This window comes from Sebastes fasciatus, chromosome 19, assembly GCF_043250625.1.
Source record: "Sebastes fasciatus isolate fSebFas1 chromosome 19, fSebFas1.pri, whole genome shotgun sequence".
NCBI classification, from domain to species: Eukaryota; Metazoa; Chordata; class Actinopteri; order Perciformes; family Sebastidae; genus Sebastes; species Sebastes fasciatus.
The window spans coordinates 13,938,925-13,958,780 of record NC_133813.1 but is presented as its reverse complement, the minus strand read 5'-3'; the positions used below and the strand labels follow the sequence as shown (position 1 = coordinate 13,958,780).

Here is a 19,856-nt window from a genome sequence, read left to right as displayed (position 1 = left end):
GGATTCAGTCATGGAGGGGGCGGGGCTTATCCACAAACCCCGCCCCCTCTCCGCCCAGGCGCTCCTCCCATTGGTGGAGCCGTAGAATCCTAGTCGGAGGGCGTCCTGTGATTGGCTGCCCGGCTCCGTGTGTTGCTCGCAGTGCAGCCTGTCTGTTTGAATGTGCTGTGTGGGGACTGGAGGGGGGACTGACTGGAGGTGGGACCATTTCCATGGAACCATCTGTCTCACTGGCTGCGTCCACACACACAACAAAGAAAGAAAGGACCCAGGATGGTGTTAGTACATGTTGGATATCTGGTTCTCCCCGTCTTCGGCTCAGTTAGAAACAGAGGTATGGACTCATCTCGATATTCTTTTAATCCTAATAACCCTAACAACATTTCTTCTTTTCTTTTTTTTAAAAAAAAAAATCCTTTTAAAATGATGTAAACAAGAGCTGACAACCTTGCTAGCAAAAAAAAAAATTAGGATGTTAAAGGCCCCCTTTAACCGAAATGACCAGCAGCTGTCAAACCTCTTTTTTCTTTTTATCCTCAGCTGTGCTATAGCGTCGTCTGGTTTATATATCTCTCACTGTGCGTTAGCTAAAGCTAAAGCTGAACAAAAACCAGTAGCTTCATCACTAGCTCAAGCTCCAGCTAATAATATCCACAAGCTTTTGTTGTCATTAAGCATGAATCTGATAACATGACAAGGGATGTTTGTCCCCTTTGTGTGCAACATGGCATGGAGTCTTGTTGATTTTCCCTGCTCTCATTTTTACCCCTAAATTACAATATAAGTGATCTCACATTACAGATAGTGTAATGGCCGTATAGCTCACAATAATGGTATAAAATGGTGCCTTAAACCAAATCAAAAAAATGAAACCTACAAAATTTGCCTAAACATAAGCAAAAAATATGAATATAATCACACGCTGATAATTTGGGATAATCATCCTCCATTTTCAGCAAGGCTATGCTGTGTTGATTATGCAATAATAATAATAATAGTAGTGGTAATAACTTGATTGTTAAGCCTACATATGCAAAGTAGCACCAATGATTTCATTGTGCTTTTATTTGTGTTTCTTTTTTCCTGTTCCATAGTATCGAGGCTGGCTCTACATTCCGCATTTCTCAGACCTTTGTCCCCCTCCATTGTGTAGCTAACTGATCATCTGCTGCTGTCTGCCGTAGCCTCTGCCTGTTCTCTGCATCTAGCTGTATTGTGAACCCCCCTTCTTCCTCATTTCCTCTTTCCATCTGAAGACGACATTGGCATTAAAAAAAAACCTGAGTTCCCACTCATACCTACCGTATCCTTCTGTGTAACAGACTAAAGAATAACACCTTTCTGTAGAAAAAGTCTTTTATTTTTTTTAAAAAACTGTCATGTTGCTTCTTCAGTGAATAACCCATTGTAGCATTTAGACCTTACTACAAAACTGTCATTGTGATTCTCCCATTCAGTGTGGATAGACTACATTCTGCTGTAAATTTCTGTAAAGTGGATACATTTTGATCCTCCCCCCGCCCCCTTTCGATTACGATTACAGCCCAGGCTTGATCAAACTACATTTTTGTCTCCATCCCCCCTATTTTGCGAATGTGCATAGAGTGAGTGCTGCAAGAATGAGTCCGAAACAACCCGGGAAGGAGTTAGCATTTTAGCACTTCCGGTTCACTCGTCCGGAAGTCAATGTTTTTTTAGTTAAACGTCTGGAATAACACGAGCTGAAGAGATTTTAACGTTTTTTAAAATATCCCACTTGCTAAAAGGGATGCACCGATCCGACTTTTTCAGTCCCGATACCGATTACCGATCCGATACCAGTGTTTAAGTGTTTTATGACTCACTGTGTGGAAGTGACTGGGATCATTCTTTTATTTGTAAGGAAACATCGGGCTTGACTTAAACATTACCTTCCTAACTTTGTAAAACAACATGTGACAAATACATATATAAATTAATATATTACACGGCTGTGTTGAATACTCAATTCTGATTGGTCAATCACGGCGTTCTGCGGTCTGTAATTTCTCTATAACAGACCGTTGCTATGTATAGCAGACCGTTGCTATGGGCGCAGTTCGGACTCTGTCGGACTGTTTTTGTGTCAAAATATTGATTTCTTAAGTAAGTAGCCGTGTAATAAGCGGGATAAGCGAGCCGATCATTGTCGTGAAAGAATCCCCTTCAGGGCGACGAGAGTAGCAACAAATTGCTCAGAAAACAAATACAGGAATTAAAATTCCAGTATTTAGTATATAAACATAGAACTGAATTGAATAGATCGGCTTCATCGTCTCCGATACCCGATCCAGCTATTTGACTCCAGTCCAGTATCGGTATCAGTGCGTCACTACTTGCGAATTTTGAAGCTTTTACATATTAGTGGTTGCTAACAAGTGGCTAAATTACACTAGTGCGCCTTTAAAAGTGGTGTTCCATTTGTGGAGATTATTTAACAGAACAAAACGTGTAAGTATCATAAACGTTTGTTTGCCACGGAGCTTATTTTCTACAATAACCCAATGGGAAGATCCCATTGGCTTTTTGTCGAGGGAACCAGGGCGATGCTAACTTCCTGGTTGGGCCTACAAAAACACGTCATCCCTGCAGCACTCACAGCTTTTGTATGATCATCTTTTTCTAAATAATTTGACCCCGCTATCCTATCATTCACCAATTGGCCAATACCTGTAAAATCACAGCAATTTGTGTGATGTTATTTCCACCTTTAATGGTCCGCTGCAGCTGTTATAGTGGCATCCAAACGGCATAATCCCATCCATGTGTGAAAGCCTTTTGTTCCCGCTAGCTGAATTGATTTAGTCGGTCACAATAAATTGACGAGACTCCGGTCTAACTCATCTCGCCATTTGAAAACCCCCCCACTATCAATCACAGCCCTCTCCCCCCCCTCCAGAATGCTATCCATTTTACAGGGATGTGTATATCCTGCACTGCTGTAGATCTCCTTTTAGAATGAAAATGTCTTTTTATTCTTTGGTTGTGGTTTTCTCTACCTTATGTTCTTGTATTAGATCCTAATGCATGGTCATTTTATACTTTTTGTTTTTCCACATTGAACAGCAGATTCCAATGTAAACTTTGTGTAGAGATGTCCCTGCTATACTGAAATGTGCTGTAAGCATACACATCTACTCATTGGATGCTGCTTCTGTTCTGTTAACCCTACAGAGAGCATGGTCGGGCCTTGCCTTTGGTCTTTATTTGCATGGTATTATTATGGTTATGTAGGGTTTATTACTCTTATTATTACTATTATCACACAGTGCCACACATACTAATATTTTCCAATAAAGACTGTAGTTTTCTTTCTAACCTTCAGTGTGCTTTTTGCTGATTTCCATGTGTTCCTCCTCCCCTCCTCCCTCCACACTGTGCTGTCACTGAGACGGTCCCCCTCACTCTTCTCTATGTGCTCTCATTTCTCAGCTGTCTTTGACAGAGTTTCTTCTCAAGTCGCTGCTCTGCTTACTTTGTAGTAGGGGCAACTAAATTTCTAAAAAAAAAAAAAGCATGTTTTTGCTGAAACACACCGGCATTGATATTTTAATGTTACACGCTGTCATTTCCTCCTAATCCATACACTGTTGTTTCTAAAACAAAAGCACAGCCTCCCTCACATCCACTCATTGGTGCTCATTGGTGATGAGATAACATTGGAACAACTTTGGGTCGATATGGATCAAATCCTCTGTCTAGGTATATATCATTTTGTATTTTGATGTCAATATATGATGACAGTCTGTCAAAAATCAAAACTACAGTGTATTTTTTTTGGCTAATCCAGCAAAAATCCCCCAAAAAAAATCCAATATTGATTTGCAGCATTGCCTAAAATGGTCTAATACACCCAAAGATATTAAACTGTTGCACACCACGGTATATAAATGACAAATGAATCGTCTCATGGTATATATCGTGATATCGCCCAACTCTCCCTCGAGGTATTGACTGCTTGGTTTCTTAATACAAAAAGACCTCTCATTACAAATACATCAAACTAGGGATGCACCGATACCGGATCGGATATCGAGCCGGTACTGACTCAAATAGCTGGATCAGGTATTGGTGACAATGGGGCCGATCTATTCAATTCACTGTTTATATTCTACATACATTATATACTTGAATTTTAATTTCTGTTTAAGTTTTGACCAATTTTTTGCTGCTTTAAAAAGGTTTACACTTGAATTGTAATTCCTGTTAATTTTGAAGATTTTTTTACGTTACATTTTTTAAGTTGCTGGTGTACGATTTATTTTTTTAATAATAGCTAAATAACAATTTCAGTAGCTTTATGTATTGTAATGTATTTTTTTGTTACATTTTGTTTTTACAAAGTTAGGAAAGCCTGTTGTTTTACACACAAATAATGATCCCAGTCACCTCCACACAGTGAGGCACACAGCTTATTAATTAAACACTGGTATCGGATCGGTACTCGGTATCGGCCGATACCCCAAACCCCAGATGTCGCTATTGGTATCAGTGCATCCCTACATTAAACACTGGGTTACATTTTTCTGTAGGGTTGCACAGGTCTGTCCTGTGTGTTATTAAAGGAATAGTTCAACATTTTTGTGAAACCCTCGTATACGCTTTCTGGCAGAGATTTAGATGATTTAAACTAAACATGAAGCTCCAGATGAACTTTTACTTTTACTTACATTGGTTGCACTGGTGTGCTTTTTTCATTTAGGTGCACCTAAACAATGTTACCGCGCAAAATAAAAAACAAGTGTTTTGTCAGTTCCCATAGGCCAACACGAGGGATGTCAAGATACCAGAAATTTAGTAGTTGATACCAATACAAGTGAAATTCCACAATTCTCTACCAATACGATACCATGGCAAAAACAAAAGTAAACCATTACACACTTGTAAAGCTATATTTTGCCGCACGAGAGAAATGAATTCGGCGCCATATTCAGGATTAGACCTTTTACCGGGGAGACAGTCGGTGGAGCGGTTACTTCTACCGAACATGTCGGTTCTGCGCTGGGCCGTTCAGGGACGGCGCAAAAACAATCAATGGTTCTCTTTTGGTTTTATGGTTGTGATTTGGTTGAGAGTACAGGTCACAGTTTGACACACACACACACCCAGACAGACCTGTTAAATGTGTTAAATGACCTGTTAGATGCCAACGAAAATATTTAGTCGCACTCTGGAGCCCTGAGCTCGGGCCAGCAGCCGATTAGCTTAGCTTAGCACAGAGACTGAAAACGGGGAGAAACATCTAGACAGGTTCTGTCTAAAAGGTAACAAAGACCACCTGACCCACCAGCACCTATAAAGCTCACTAATTAACGCGTTATATCCTGTTTGTCTCATTTGTGCAAAAGTGTAAAAATGTCAATTTGCAGCTGTATGTTGGGTGGATATGTGCCAGACTATTTCTTGGCTGTGCAATAGTTGCCAAGAAATAGTCTGGCGCATAACCAACCGTAATCTCTTTATGGATTAACCAAAGGACAGATATGAGAGTGGTATGGATCTATCTTTGAGAATGTCCTACAATCAATTGATTATTTAATGAGAAATCAATTTGGTTCAATCTCCAAATGGCAACTATTTATCTGTGAAGTGTTATATCTTTTTTCTGTATCCTCGCTCATCCACTCCTTTTATTATTTATAGTAGCAGACCTTGACACAGTTATACAAATAAAATCACAGACAGAAGCACGTTGCTACTCAGGTTTAAAAATGAATTCCTACAATGATCCAGCTTGTGGTAACAGCACAAGTGCAAAGATGGCTTTTGATTATTTATTGCAGGAAGTCAGTAATATCATTAAATCACAAAAGTTCTGAATGTTTATATTAGACCTACAAAATAATTTGTTTTTAAATTCTAATTTTTCCTTAAATTCTTTTTAACAGGCTCTCTCGGTTTAAGAGTTGCCATTTGCTTCTGTGGAAACTTTATAAGGGCAGCACAGGCTCTGGTGTCATTAACTCAGCAATTTAAAGAGTTTTAAAGCCTGGCACTTCTTACTGTCACGTTCCAGCCACTTGAGCCTTACATCTGTTCACAGTGTCTGAAATAGTCAGAGTTATTTATGTGCTGACACAAGGTGTGTCTTGTCTCAGACACCCACCATGTGTGCTCGGCAACTTTCTCCTCCGACTACAGCAACAGACCTTTAAATAACTCAACAGCTGTAATGCATAAGTTATGTCACAGTATAGCTGCAACATTAATATCAGATGCTTTGTCTTCCACCCCTGCACCTACCTTTGTCCTTATATGACGTATGATGTTTGGGCATCAAGGTCAGTGAGTGCTGTGCAAGCATGTAAGAGCCATTTGTGTGCAGATTTTTACAGTCCAGCTGTGCAACATAAAAGCTGATTTCACTCATTAGTCCTTCACTCTGATTGGGAGTGTGCCAATCAGTGATTATCAGCTGGTTGTGGTTTCAATGAAACACTGCATACACGAGACTCACAATGAGGCGTCACATGATGGAAGACCACCGCACCAGGCAGAAGACTAAGGATTATGTTAGAGGGGAGGTGCGATTGTAAAGCTGCAGTGATGGGAAGCAGGAGGTGGGGGGGAGGGAGAGAGAGAGAGAGACAGGTTTGATGTCAGACTGCTGCAGTCGCGGCTGGGCAGGGCTTACGGGCTGTCACTCAGGCAGGGACACCATGCCGCAGCAGCCACACCGTGGGGGAGGGGCTGCCTGTGCAGCAGCTCAGGGGTGAGGAGAGGTGGATGGGAGTGGACGAGTGTGTGTGTGTGTGTGTGTGTTGCATACGTGTGTGTAGATGGGTGGGGGTCTGTTCTGCACCAATCAGGCATTTTTTTATATCTGCAAGTCAAAGTCGAAAGCACAGATGTAACAATAACAACATCTGGGCTGTCGGCTGGCAGCGGCACTGCAATATGTCAAATATTAATGTCAGCGGTTTCGTGCTGGTGAAAGAGGCCCAGAAGACAAATAATTTGATATTTACTTGAAGCTTCACTTCTTTGAGTCCAGTTCTTACCGGGTCACAGGCTTCATACAAAAGTGATGATGTTCAGCCCCTTTACCAATCCAAACCAAACCAGCAGTCTGCCATTTCTGCTCTACTTCCTCAGCCAAATGTTGTTTTCAGATTGCTCATGGCTCCTCTCAGGGTTCACCGGCTTGCTTATGTCCTGAGGCTATATGCAGCAGAGCAAAACAACAGCCATGCAAATATGTCATATTAACAATAATTAAAATGAATTGTTTGACATTTTGGGGGAATATGCTTATTTGCACATTCTTGTCTGTTAGATATAAGGCTAAATCTTAGTTTAGTTTAGATTAGACAAGGAAACAGCTAGCCTGGCTCTGTCCAAAAGTAATGAAAGCTCACTAATTAACATGTTACATCTTGTGTTTTTAATATATACAAAAACCGAAGTGATATGTCTTGGATGGGACCAGTAATAACCACCAATTAAACAAGCAAAATACAACATGTTTATTAGTGACAGAGCCATGCATTTCCAGTTTCCAGTCTTTATGCTAAACTAAGCCAGGGGTGTCCAAGCTTTTTCCCTTCGGAGGACCAAAACTGAAACTTAACGGTGGGTCACAGGCCAAAAGCAAACATTTATTGTATTTTATTGTGTTGTTAAGATGCAAACTAGTACTAGGATCCCAAGTTCCCTTTAATTGAAATGCCTTTTGTCTCTGCCTCTCCGTTTTTTTCTTACCTCACTCGTGCCAAACTGACTTCATGCATGTCATTCAGATTATGAAAAATAATAATAATAGAGATGCGATATATTTAAATAGCATTTTTACCTCACAAAAAAATAAAACATATCATAATTTTTTTCAGTAGAAACATCTGGCAGCCGAATTTGAACCTTATGCCGGGCTGACTTTGGGCAGAACAGAACAGTATTGATCTTCTATTTTACCTCTCAGAGAGAGAGAAAGGACATAAGCATATTCCCAAATTGTTGTATTATTCCTTTAAACAAATCAAATAAAAATATATGTATTGAAGGGATATTGTGTTCACATAAAAAAAAAAAATGTTAGTCTTGAAAATGTGTTAATTAGATCTCGGCTCAGTGGCCCATCTACTGTTAATTAGATTTGTCAGCCATCGCCAAATACTGTATATCCCAAAGCATTTACTAATAGCCAAATCATCTCCCCTCTTCATATTAGACATACATTGTCCCTCCATATTACTGTTTAACAAGTCCAGCTTTAATCTGCCCCACTCAGCTAGATGACACAACAGTAGACGACACAATTATTTCTTCCAATCATGCAAACGCACGATACTCCGCTACTTCATTATACACAGTGCACAGACCGTCCTCCAGACCAGACCTTTCTGTCTGCTTCCTGTTCCAGAGAGCTAGAAAGCTGTAATGGGTAACTGTTTGTCCCCCACCTCGCCCTCCTTCCAGCCCTCCTCTCTCTGAGCTCGGGAGTAATTTGTATTGATTGTTTTGTGCAACTTGATAGCGAGGGTGATTCAGTGGGACTACCACACAATCTCATCTCGTCTCCTCCGCCTCTGATAGGATGGGTGGGGGGAGGGTAGAAATGGAGGCGGATAATCTTTTCAGTTGCTGTGGAAGGGGTTTAACAAATGAGAAATCTACAGTTTAAATATATGTTCCTTCAAAACGTCAGACATAAAACAGAGGCTGAATCTGTTAAATTGACTAGCAGTGGACCGCAGACAACCCTCGGTGCTGTAGATCTTCTTGGAATCACACCAGGCTGTTAGTGAAGATCCATCCTTCCTGCTGGCTGCTCTATGGCAAGTGGAGAGGCAGGCCACTAGGTGCAATCTGTGTGGGTTTAGATGGCGCTCCACAGGGGTCTCAATGTCTGCGTCCTCCATCTGCTGTTTTGTCTCTCTTGTCTTGTCTCTTCCTGTGTCACATCCCTCCTATTTTTATGTTATCTCCGTGTGATTGGTTGTTAAATGTTTGTGTGTGGGTGTGTGTGTGTGTGAGAAAGCCAGAATGTGCTTATTTTTGTGTGTCAATATGTACTCTTCACTGTCTGGGTCTCTCTGTGGTGTCTCGTCTAAAGTGACCCCCGGCTTATCCGGCTCAAATCTGATCACATGCATTTATTTCCCGTAGGAGCACACTTCACCAGGCATCAACACAGCCATGCTACCTCCTGCCGACACTTTCACCTGGGCGCTCCCCAGGCGCCCATCTCAGCAGAGTTCCCTCTAGGACACGCCAGCCAGCCGCCTCAGACCGGCCTGGCCACCCACCTGACCCCGGCACACCACCCGCCCCTCACTGCCCTGCCTGCACCCCCTCAGTTCCAGGATGTGCCGGGGCCTCCATTCCTACCTCAGGCCTTACACCAGCAATACCTCATCCAGCAGCAGCTTCTTGAAGCGCAGCACCGCAGGATTCTCCCGCACTCCAGGTACAATCACATGCAAATACAGATACACGTGAACAGAAGTCAGACATTTTTATCAGCCTTTTATCTTTCAGCCGATTAGAATCTTGTTAGGCTATTTAATAGGCATTATCAGTCGCTATAAGCCCCATAGATGTGGGTCAATAGGGGCCTACTACACCCACTAATAGGTTTTATCATCTATCACCAAAAATAGGTATAAAAGAACACAACAGCGACCTCTAGCGACCGTAATAATTATGACAGGAGCAGAAGCAGAAGCCACAAACCACAGAGTTTCCACCCAGAAGACCGGAGTTCACACCCCATGTGAAACCAACAATGCGTAGTTTTTTTTGCGTTCGTAAGATACAGTATTTAAACACAATGTTTTTCCCTAAACTCAACTAAGTGTTGTTGTTTTTTTGCCTAAACCTAAAGAAGTTGTAGTTTTGTTGCCTAAATCTTTTTGTCTTTTTGCCTAAACCTAAAGAAGATGTAGTTTTGTTGCCTAAACCTAAGAAAGTTGTAGTTTTATTGCTTTAACCTAAAGAAGTTGTAGTTTTGTTACCTAAACCCAAAGAAGTTGTAGCTTTATTGCCTAAATGTTCTTGTTTTTTTGCCTAAACCTAAAGAAGTTGTAGTTTTATTGCTTTAACCTAAAGAAGTTGAAGTTTTGTTACCTAAACCTAAAGAAGTTGTAGTTTTATTGCCTAAATCTTTTTGTTTTTTTGCCTAAACCTAAAGAAGTTATAGTTTTGTTACCTAAACCTAAAGAAGTTGTAGTTTTATTGCCTAAATCTTTTTGTTTTTTTGCCTAAACCTAAAGAATTTGTAGTTTTGTTGCCTAAACCTAAGAAAGTTGTAGTTTTATTGCTTTAACCTAAAGAAGTTGTAGTTTTGTTACCTAAACCCAAAGAAGTTGTAGCTTTATTGCCTAAATGTTTTTGTTTTTTTGCCTAAACCTAAAGAAGTTGTAGTTTTATTGCTTTAACCTAAAGAAGTTGAAGTTTTGTTACCTAAACCTAAAGAAGTTGTAGCTTTATTGCCTAAATGTTTTTGTTTTTTTGCCTAAACCTAAAGAAGTTGTAGTTTTATTGCTTTAACCTAAAGAAGTTGAAGTTTTGTTACCTAAACCTAAAGAAGTTGTAGTTTTATTGCCTAAATCTTTTTGTTTTTTTGCCTAAACCTAAAGAAGTTATAGTTTTGTTACCTAAACCTAAAGAAGTTGTAGTTTTATTGCCTAAATCTTTTTGTTTTTTTGCCTAAACCTAAAGAATTTGTAGTTTTGTTGCCTAAACCTAAGAAAGTTGTAGTTTTATTGCTTTAACCTAAAGAAGTTGTAGTTTTATTACCTAAACCCAAAGAAGTTGTAGCTTTATTGCCTAAATGTTTTTGTTTTTTTGCCTAAACCTAAAGAAGTTGTAGTTTTATTGCTTTAACCTAAAGAAGTTGAAGTTTTGTTACCTAAACCTAAAGAAGTTGTAGCTTTATTGCCTAAATGTTTTTGTTTTTTTGCCTAAACCTAAAGAAGTTGTAGTTTTATTGCTTTAACCTAAAGAAGTTGAAGTTTTGTTACCTAAACCTAAAGAAGTTGTAGTTTTATTGCCTAAATCTTTTTGTTTTTTTGCCTAAACCTAAAGAATTTGTAGTTTTGTTGCCTAAACCTAAAGAAGCCTTTTTGTTTTTGTTCAAAATGTAATGTTTCATTCAGTTTTCATTCATGTTACAATGTGTTGCTTTTAAGTTTAACTTTTACTTTCACAATGTAGTAGGCGTAGTAGGCCCCTAATGACCCACAGCTATGGTGCTTAAAGTGACTGATAACACCAATTTAATGGCCTGATAACAGTCGCATGGGGTGTATCTTTATATATCTTTATATCTCATTGCAGAAGAACCCAGGAGCGTATTCCCCTGAACCCTCACCGACTGCGCGCAGGCTACGAGTTCTCCCCTCCCCTCCACGTCCCCCAGCCAATGACACAGCAGCAGCGGTACCTGGCCGAAGGCACCGACTGGTGAGTCACCGTGGGAGATTAACGAGGGTCCTGTAGAGTCGAGAAACGATCCCGCCCTTTCATCTCTGAGCCCATCTGTCCGTCTGTCACATTGCCTGGCATGGGTGATGATGTTGATTTAGTCGCCTGTCTGTGTGCCTGCAGGGATCTCAGTGTTGATGCGGGCCTCCCCCACCACCAGTACCAGCTCCAGCAGCTTCCGCAGCACTATCAGCATTACCTGGCCTCGCCTCGAATGCACCACTTCCCCAGGAACACATCCTCTGCACAAGTGGTATGCTGGTCGCCCTGCTGTTTTTTTAATCTGAATTTTATTAACATCATTATTTGTGTTCCAAAGATATCTTGCTCTATATGTGAAGGTTTTTTTCTCTATTGATTTGATGCCCTTCAACCAACTGGAAATAGAAACAGTTTTGTTGTTTGTGTCACCTTCAGTATTCTCCAAAAACCTTGTTCTTTTATTTCCAACAATGCATCAAAACAACGGAGAAAAAACTGTTTGAATTCTATTATATTGCTGCAATATGATGAAGAGTTCTCTTCTGTTAGGTTGTGCATGAAATCAGAAACTACCCGTACCCCCAGCTGCACCTGTTGGCGCTGCAAAGTCTGAATCCTTCGAGGCACGCCACCGCCGTGCGAGAAAGCTACGAGGTAAACCTGTCTCTATAAATACATTTTACATGCACTTCCACCCGTCCGTCTATCAAAGCCAGGACTCTCTTGTCTACTACTCTATTCTAGTCGCAAAAACAATCTCACCTCAAGCTCCATTTAGTAGCTGTTCTGGTGCTTTTGATCATATCACATGATCTTCTTCAGCAGATGGAGTTTGCTCAGTTGTCATGGAATTGTAGATGTTGCAAAAACGTGCACTTTAAAGCAGCAGTAGGCAGAACGTTTTTGGCGTCATTGGGCAAAAATGCCATAACAACCTTTCAGCGTATTGTAATTCAAGTGCTCCAATTCTACCTACTGCTGCTTTAAGGACTTCTTGTCCATATTGGCTTAACATTTGAGTTCATTCTTGACCTTGAAATCATCAGTTTTCCAAAACAATCTCATCTTGAGTTTCATGATGTAGCTGTTCTCTTATTATATTTGTATTACTATTATATATTCTTCTTCTTTATACTCAACTGTATACGCACTTTCCCTCAGGAGCTGTTGCAGCTGGAGGACCGGCTGGGGAGTGTCAATAGAGGAGCTGTCCAGACAACCATAGAGAGATTCACCTTTCCACACAAATACAAGAAGGTGAGGCAGATAACTGGATGTTAATAACACACTATTGACACTATTGACCCTTTCTGACCCCTACCATTTGTCTGTTTGTAATCTGATCCTGCTAACAGAGGAAGCCCCTGCATCTGAAGATTGGGGAGGAGGAGGAAACGGATGTGGATGAGAAATGTACCATCTGCTTGTCCATGCTGGAGGACAAAGAGGACGTCAGGTCAGGAATGATTCCAATCTACTTTTTTACACAAAAACATCACTTTTGTTTAAAGGACATTTTAAAAAAGCTTGAAAATAAAAGTTTGGCATTTTGGAAAATATGCTTGATGGTTGAGAGTTAGATGAGAAGATTGATACCACTCCAAACAAAGAGAGTGGTATCGATCTTCTCATCTATGCTCCGTTAGAAAGCAAACATACATTTATACTCCTTTAAATATATAGATGAATTTTGTATAGGGCTGATCTGTTGCCATGGTAATTGAAAAAAAAAAAAAATAGCCCATGAAATAAGGAATAATCCCACAACATTATTCATTAGACTTATTCAACACTAATTATTTATTAGTTATTCTCGAATGGATGTTGCTGTTGTTGTGTGTAGAGGTGTGTGCACAATAGTAGATGGAGACAGAACATGTCATCCTGCTGCGCTTCATCACGCCTCGAAGCCCAAAAAATTGGTATTCGGGACAGTCCTAATATTTAAAATAACAAGTTACAGACTTCTCAACTCAGCGAACCCTCTGCTGTTAAATCAATTTGTCAGCAAATGCTAAATATATTATCACAAACCATTAAACTAATATCCAAATCCTCCCTCTGGCTCACAGTAGACATAAAGGGTCACTCCATATTACACCACGTCCAGCTTTAATCTGCCTGACTCAGCTTGTAGCAGTTGTCACAACAATAGATAAGATAATCAGTAGGCGGATTTTGTTACTGTTACTGACAGGACCCGGCTAACTGTTTCCACCCTTGTGCTAAGCTAAGCAAACCCGGTGCAGACTCTATTGCTTCATATTTAAGGAGTGCTATCGGTCTTCTCATATATTTTCCAAAATGTTGAACTATTCCTTTAAGCAATTGACATGCGCACGTGCACCTACACATGCATTTCAAACTAAGTTGGGGTGTGAAATCCAGGGGATAACAAAATGAGTAAAGAGGGTCCGTTTACAGCAGCTGTCTGAGAGGCAGACAGGATTGATGACTCGACAGAAGTCGTCTCTGAATGCCTGAATGAACAAAATTAACTCCCTGCTGCTTCCAGACGTACTTTGCAAGCACATAACCGTATTGCTTTGTGAATCAAAACTGACCCCGTGTCTCTCTCTGTCCTCCAGGAGATTGCCCTGCATGCACCTCTTCCACCAGGGCTGCGTGGACCAATGGCTGGCCACCAGCAGGAAGTGTCCGATCTGTCGAGTTGACATCGAAACACAGCTGAACCCTGACAGCTGATGAGATTTCAACCCCCCACTCCTTGTCAATCACCCTTGTGTGGTTCCTGCTTTCTTCCACCCCCACTCCCCCATCCCCCTTCCCTCCTGTTGGGTGCTTTGCCAAATGTCTCCAGACTTCATGTGACATCACCACCCTTCTGACTCCCGCTTTACTGAGCCAAGCCAGGAAAACTAACTGCACGAGAGGCCGCAAAGGACTCTCTTTATATAGAAGCACATCCCTTCTGGAGGCAAAAGACACGCAGACACACACACATACTCATGTACACAGGGTTTACTTGTAGCTTGCTGGTCGTAAGTGGGGTGTTGTTGCTGTTGTGGTGTTGTGCTGTAGGTAGCCCCGGGCTGTGTAGCATGTCCTCAAAGCCATGACTTAATGTCCTGAAGAGTGGAGAACACATAACCCCACACTGAGCTGGCTACTTTCTCTCTTTTTCTCTCTCTCTATCTTTCTATATATAAAAAATATATATATATTTCTCTCTTTTCAAACACACTTCAATCAAAAATGAATATTCTGCCACTTCGAGAAAGCTTAACAAATGCTCTGATGCCATGTTTACCTAAAGATCATTTGTGGTCGTAGTAGAGTAGCAGTAACCAACAAGTGATATCTGGTGTCGCCTTCTTAGGCGGGGACAAGCACCAGGAGTGTTTTAATTCTATCATGCAGCTTTGACATTTTGCAATACAGTTGTACATTTACCTTGGGTTGGTGTCATGTGAGATGGTGTCGTGTGAGTAGGTCTCTTTCACCGCCCGTGGGAGCCCAGTGATCGAGTCGTTGTGTATTTTAAAAAATAGGTAGAAAGTGTTTTTCTTTTTTTACCAAAATGCATTTTTGTCACAGTGTAGCTTGAACCTGACGCGCAGGTTCATGTGTGTGTGTGTGTGTGTGTGTGTGTGTGTGCTCTGCCCTGCTGTGCGTCTGACTTAAAGAATGTGTCTAACAAATGTGTGGATGTTAAGAAGAGTGCGTGTGTGTTTCAAGGGGTTTGAGGCATCACCTAGATGTTAACTCACTGTAGGTTAACAGCATGGCCACTGGAGTGCTTATACAACACAAAGCCAAAAAAAAAAAACAGGGATGAAAAAAAAGGAAACTGCAGAACGAGTGAGGTGGGAGGAAGACTTCTAGCTGCCCTTGTACCTGTATCTTCATCTGGCGCAGGGCCAGTGGCAGAACAGTGTGTACTAAAAATGCATGTTTCATTGTTGACTTGGGCTGTTAGCTTTGGTAGCGTTTCTTCAATTTAAAAAGGTACAGAGATGGCTTTGCATGACTTAGTTGATCTGAGCTGTGACTATCTTCTCAGCACTAACAAACAACAAAAAAAAAAGCGGTGTCAGTGGCTGCTCCCCTGACTTTGTAGCGCGTGTTCATCCTGTCCCCTTTGGTGGCAACGATGGGATTCCTCTGTTTGATGTTTACCTTATTGCCTAAAGAACAAGCACATGTGACAATAGTTATAGCAACAAAAAGGTTTTATCCTTGGTATTGCATTTGCGTTGGTTTATATTTAGGTATAGATTCATGCAGTGTTTCAGCAGAGAGAGGAGCTTGCGTATTGATCTTGTGTATTTGTGTGACAGACCTCCCCTCGTGGTTGCTATGCTGGTTGCTATGCTGTATTGCTAGAACATGTAGAACGTGGTGAGACGGAGGCAGCCTCCCTCTCGCAGTGCACACAGACACAACAGCAGGAAAATAATCAGGCTGTTAAGACTCGGCCTGACCAGTTTTCACTTCTTTTCTTTTCCCTTTGTGTCGTCTTCAGTTCTACAGGATGCCTTTAGGACCCTCACTGTCCTATGCACTGTGATAATAAAGGATAAGCCCAGAGACTCTTTTTAGCCTCGTGGGTTAAGGATCAATTAACTCAGATTACTTTCTCACTTGTCTTGTGCACTGCCAGTGTCGACACTGCCTCCTCCTGTAGTGGAGTCATCTGTGATGAAGTTTTCATAGTTTACACAGGGTGTTGTCAGTTGAGATGCCTTAAGTATTTAACAATCATAATTTATTACTAACTGTAGATATTGTGGGTATGTATTTAATTTTATATAGTTTTTTTGGGGGGTGAGGGCAATTGAATCATAATTTATTTATTTAGAAATAACACAAAAATGCTATGAAAAAAACTATTACCTCATTTTTGCATTGTTTTAAATGGGAATGCTTTGCATGCAGTTGTACTTTTTGGAACACTAAAGTTAAAGAAAAAAAAAGAGCCCTGCTGTTTGATCTCCACAAGCTGGCTGTGCAAAGTTTACTGTCCAAGGCTGAGCTACTGAGCCCGCTCTCCGTCTCTCTCTCTCTCTCTTAGTCTTTCTCTCTCTTAGTCTTTCTCTCTCTCTTTAGCCTCATTTCCACCTGGTAATTTTAGTCCCGGGACTACTCTTCAAATTACTAAAAGGTTCCTTTAGCCCATTTTGTCTGTACTACCCCCCGACCACGGCCTTTTTGGGGGGTAAAATGTCCCTGCAAAATGTCCTGGGACTGAATTTAGACCCTGGTCCCTGCGGTCAAAACGCAATGAGTTCCTAAAAAGGTTCCTAGTTCCGGGGGGAAATTATTGCGGTCGAAAAGGGGCTTCTCTCTCAAGCCTTATTTCCACCAAGAAGTTCTTGGTAATTTTAGTCCAGAGACTACTTTTCCAGGAACAAAAAGGTTCCTTCAGCCCATTGTTATCTATACTACCCCACGACCATGGCCTTTTTGGGGGGGAAATGTCCCCAAAAAATGTCCCGGGACTTAATTTAGACCCTGATCCCTGCGGTCGAAACACAATGAGTTCCTCAAAAGGTTCCTAGTTCCAGGGGAAATTTCCTGTGGTGGAAAAGGGGATTCTCTCTCCATCTCTCTCTGTCTTTCAGTCTCTCTCTCTCTCTCTCTATCCCCATTTCCACCAAGAAGTTCCTGGTAATTTTAGTCCCGGGACTACTTTTCAAGGAACTAAAAGGTTCCTTCAGCTCATTGTAGTCTGTACTACCCACCAATCAGGGACTTAATTTAGACCCTGGTCCCTGCGGTCGAATGGCAAAGAGTTCCTCAAAAGGTTCCTAGTTCTGGGGGAAAGTTCCTGCGGTCGAAAAGGGGCTTCTCTCTCTCTTAGTCGGCTTCTCTCTTTTTTGGGGGGTAAAATGTCCCAAGTAAATGTCCCGGGACTTAATTTAGACACTGGTCCCTGTGGTCGAAACACAATGAGTTCCTCAAAAGGTTTCTAGCTCTGAGGGGAAATTTCATGTGGTGGAAAAGGGGCTTCTCTCTCTTAATCGGTTTCTCTCTCTCTCTCTCTCTCTCTCTCTCTCTCTCTCTCTCATGTGGTGCTGTGGATCTTGGTTACATTCCATTCAATGCAATTTCTCTGATCCCCCAAGCTGTGATGTAGTGGACAAACTGCAATGAAGTGATTTTTGTTTTTGTTTTGCACTCACTTGTTTGAATATGGGAACCCTCTCACTGGCAAAAAAAAAGTTTAGTTTAGATAATTTAATATTACCACTAAGGACTCTGGCTTTTGTTTTTTTTTATGCTCTGCTTCTCACAATGCACTATGGGTCTTAATAACGATCATCTGTGAAGCATGTTCCTTCGCTTTAACTCTTTGTATCGATCTTTTAATTTTCATCTCTGTGGTGTTTCTCTTCAGTTTGTAGACTTAAGCATAACAAGTGCCTCGCTTTAAGTGTTAGGAGATATTTCCATATTACTGAAACCATTAATAACAATCAATCCATGAAGCCACCATGCCTTATTGGTTGCATAATTAATTAAAAGAGTGAGTCGTGAAGGAGCTAAGACAACATTTGACAGGTGTCTACAAAAGCCATTATCCTCGAAATTGAAGTCCAAACTAGCTGTTGGTCTTTCAAACTGGAGCGTTACATTTTGTGGAAATAGTTCTGACTATAAAGAGGCATGTTTCACTGTGGGCTTTACAAATACTTCAGTAATCCTTCTTTGATTCTGTTTATCGCTGACTCCCCATTTCTTTTTTTTTATTTTACCGTCCATCTCTCCTCTCAGAATCTATCCTGTTTCCTTTCACAGTCTAAAAGGAAAGCACGGATTTAAAAGCACAACCTTTTCTAAAAATGCATGTTTTCTCAGGTTTCAATATAGTCTCAATGGTTTAAAAGTATATGGTGAAAATATATACAAAGAATATATCAGAAAAAAAAATAATTTTGTTGCTGTTTGACACTGAAAAAACAAAAACTGAAGAGAAAATATCCCAAAAAGTGCCAGTGAAAGGGCTGCCGCCATCCTTGTATGAAACTCTGCTGTTTAGCTGTGACTGCGCAATGTTTTTCAATATAGGATATTTTATCTGAAAATAGAACTATTTATCATTAATATTAAAGCAATAGCGCATTAATGGTGATGAGTGTGTTGATGAAGAAATGGATGAGCATATTATGGGTAAATGTTAGATTCACATGTGGTGGAATTTTGTACTTTATTTATTATTACTACTAATAATAATGATAATGATTTCAAAAGTTGCATTGCTAAACCCAAACTGTTTTGTTTTTTAATTTTAATTTTATTTCATGGCTTGTATATTATCCTTTTGTATGTGCTCTTTTTGTAATAAATTGGATAAAATGGACAAGTGGTTGTTTTATGTCTTATATTCTGGTATAACATGCATGGTCTCAATAACTTTCCCCCGGATGATAAAATGTGGTTCTAATTTGACATTTGGACACTTAAGAAGCTGTTATTTGGTAAAATAAGAAAAAAGTAAAAATACAGCAATCATTATTCTTCACTTGTACATCAGGTAGAAATATCGAAATGTACTGAGCATCAATTTATACACATTTTTGTAAAATGTTGCTTGATATATTTGGTAACTTAAGTATTGCCACTAGACTTTAAACCAGCAGTTATTGATTTTTTTCCCCACATTGACATATTATCTCCTTATAAATTTGTTAGGGCTAATGTGTTAGCTAACAGTTCCATTTTTACACACCCAACAGACACAGAGCATCATTAGCATTCATTTGGAGTTGAATGCTAATTTCATATAGCTCAGTTTTGGTCTGTTTTTAGGGGAAATATCTCTTTAGCTGCTAAATACTCCACTTTTGTATTTCACCAGCTAGTCACTAACGGTGTCTGTCAGCCATTTGGTGCAGTGCAGGTAGTGTAAAGGGGGTTTATCAGAGCTGAAAACAGCTGTCTGCTGTTGGAAACAGACTGATGAGAGTGGTGGAAGTAAACCGAAACATTAAAAGCTGCAGGCTGTGAACCAAAACATTGAGTTTAAAGATGCTAAAAAGCTCCATTGAGCTGCAATGAACTGCAGAGCCAGTTGAAAATTCTCTGTGGGTTCGTCACGATGAGTGACCATTCCACATAAAAACATAGTCTTTATACAATAGTTAATACAAAAGTATTGATCAGTGCACCTTTAAAGGTGGTAAATGCGAGATTGGGAGCATTTCTATTGCTTCCACACGGCTCTCAATATGGCGATGGCTGAGTCGGAGCTAACGGCGCTAACAGTGAAAACTACAACTGCTGATAGAGCTAACAGTGTTAAGTTTGGGGGGAATCGTAGGGTGGGTGCTACGCTTCCGCAATAGCACCGTCGGTCGAGATGGCTGTAACCGCCGTATGAGAGCAGTACAGAGCTGTGGCCGTGAGCTAGCCAGTGGGGCACGCTCAAAAGCACGAACATGCACTAAAAGGCACGCAGGGCCGGCCCG

The 19,856-nt window shown here is 40.7% G+C and overlaps 1 protein-coding gene across 3 annotated transcripts; it reads left to right on the top strand.

The window, feature by feature from the left end:
- The first annotated feature begins 114 nt into the window (after positions 1-114).
- ark2ca (arkadia (RNF111) C-terminal like ring finger ubiquitin ligase 2Ca) lies at positions 115-18,751 on the top strand. Of its 3 annotated transcripts, none has more exons than XM_074617671.1 (8): positions 115-334; positions 9,124-9,424; positions 11,296-11,421; positions 11,566-11,695; positions 11,974-12,078; positions 12,589-12,681; positions 12,780-12,880; positions 14,013-18,751. In XM_074617671.1, exons 1-8 carry the CDS (start codon positions 274-276, stop codon positions 14,128-14,130), a joined length of 1,035 nt encoding a protein of 344 aa, XP_074473772.1. In that variant the 5' UTR covers positions 115-273; the 3' UTR covers positions 14,131-18,751. The 3 variants fall into 3 exon arrangements, with proteins under 3 accessions (XP_074473772.1, XP_074473771.1, XP_074473773.1); XM_074617670.1 differs by having other exon boundaries at positions 116-334; positions 12,586-12,681; XM_074617672.1 differs by lacking the exon at positions 115-334 and adding an exon at positions 1,154-3,720 and having other exon boundaries at positions 12,586-12,681.
- Positions 18,752-19,856: the final 1,105 nt, after the last annotated feature.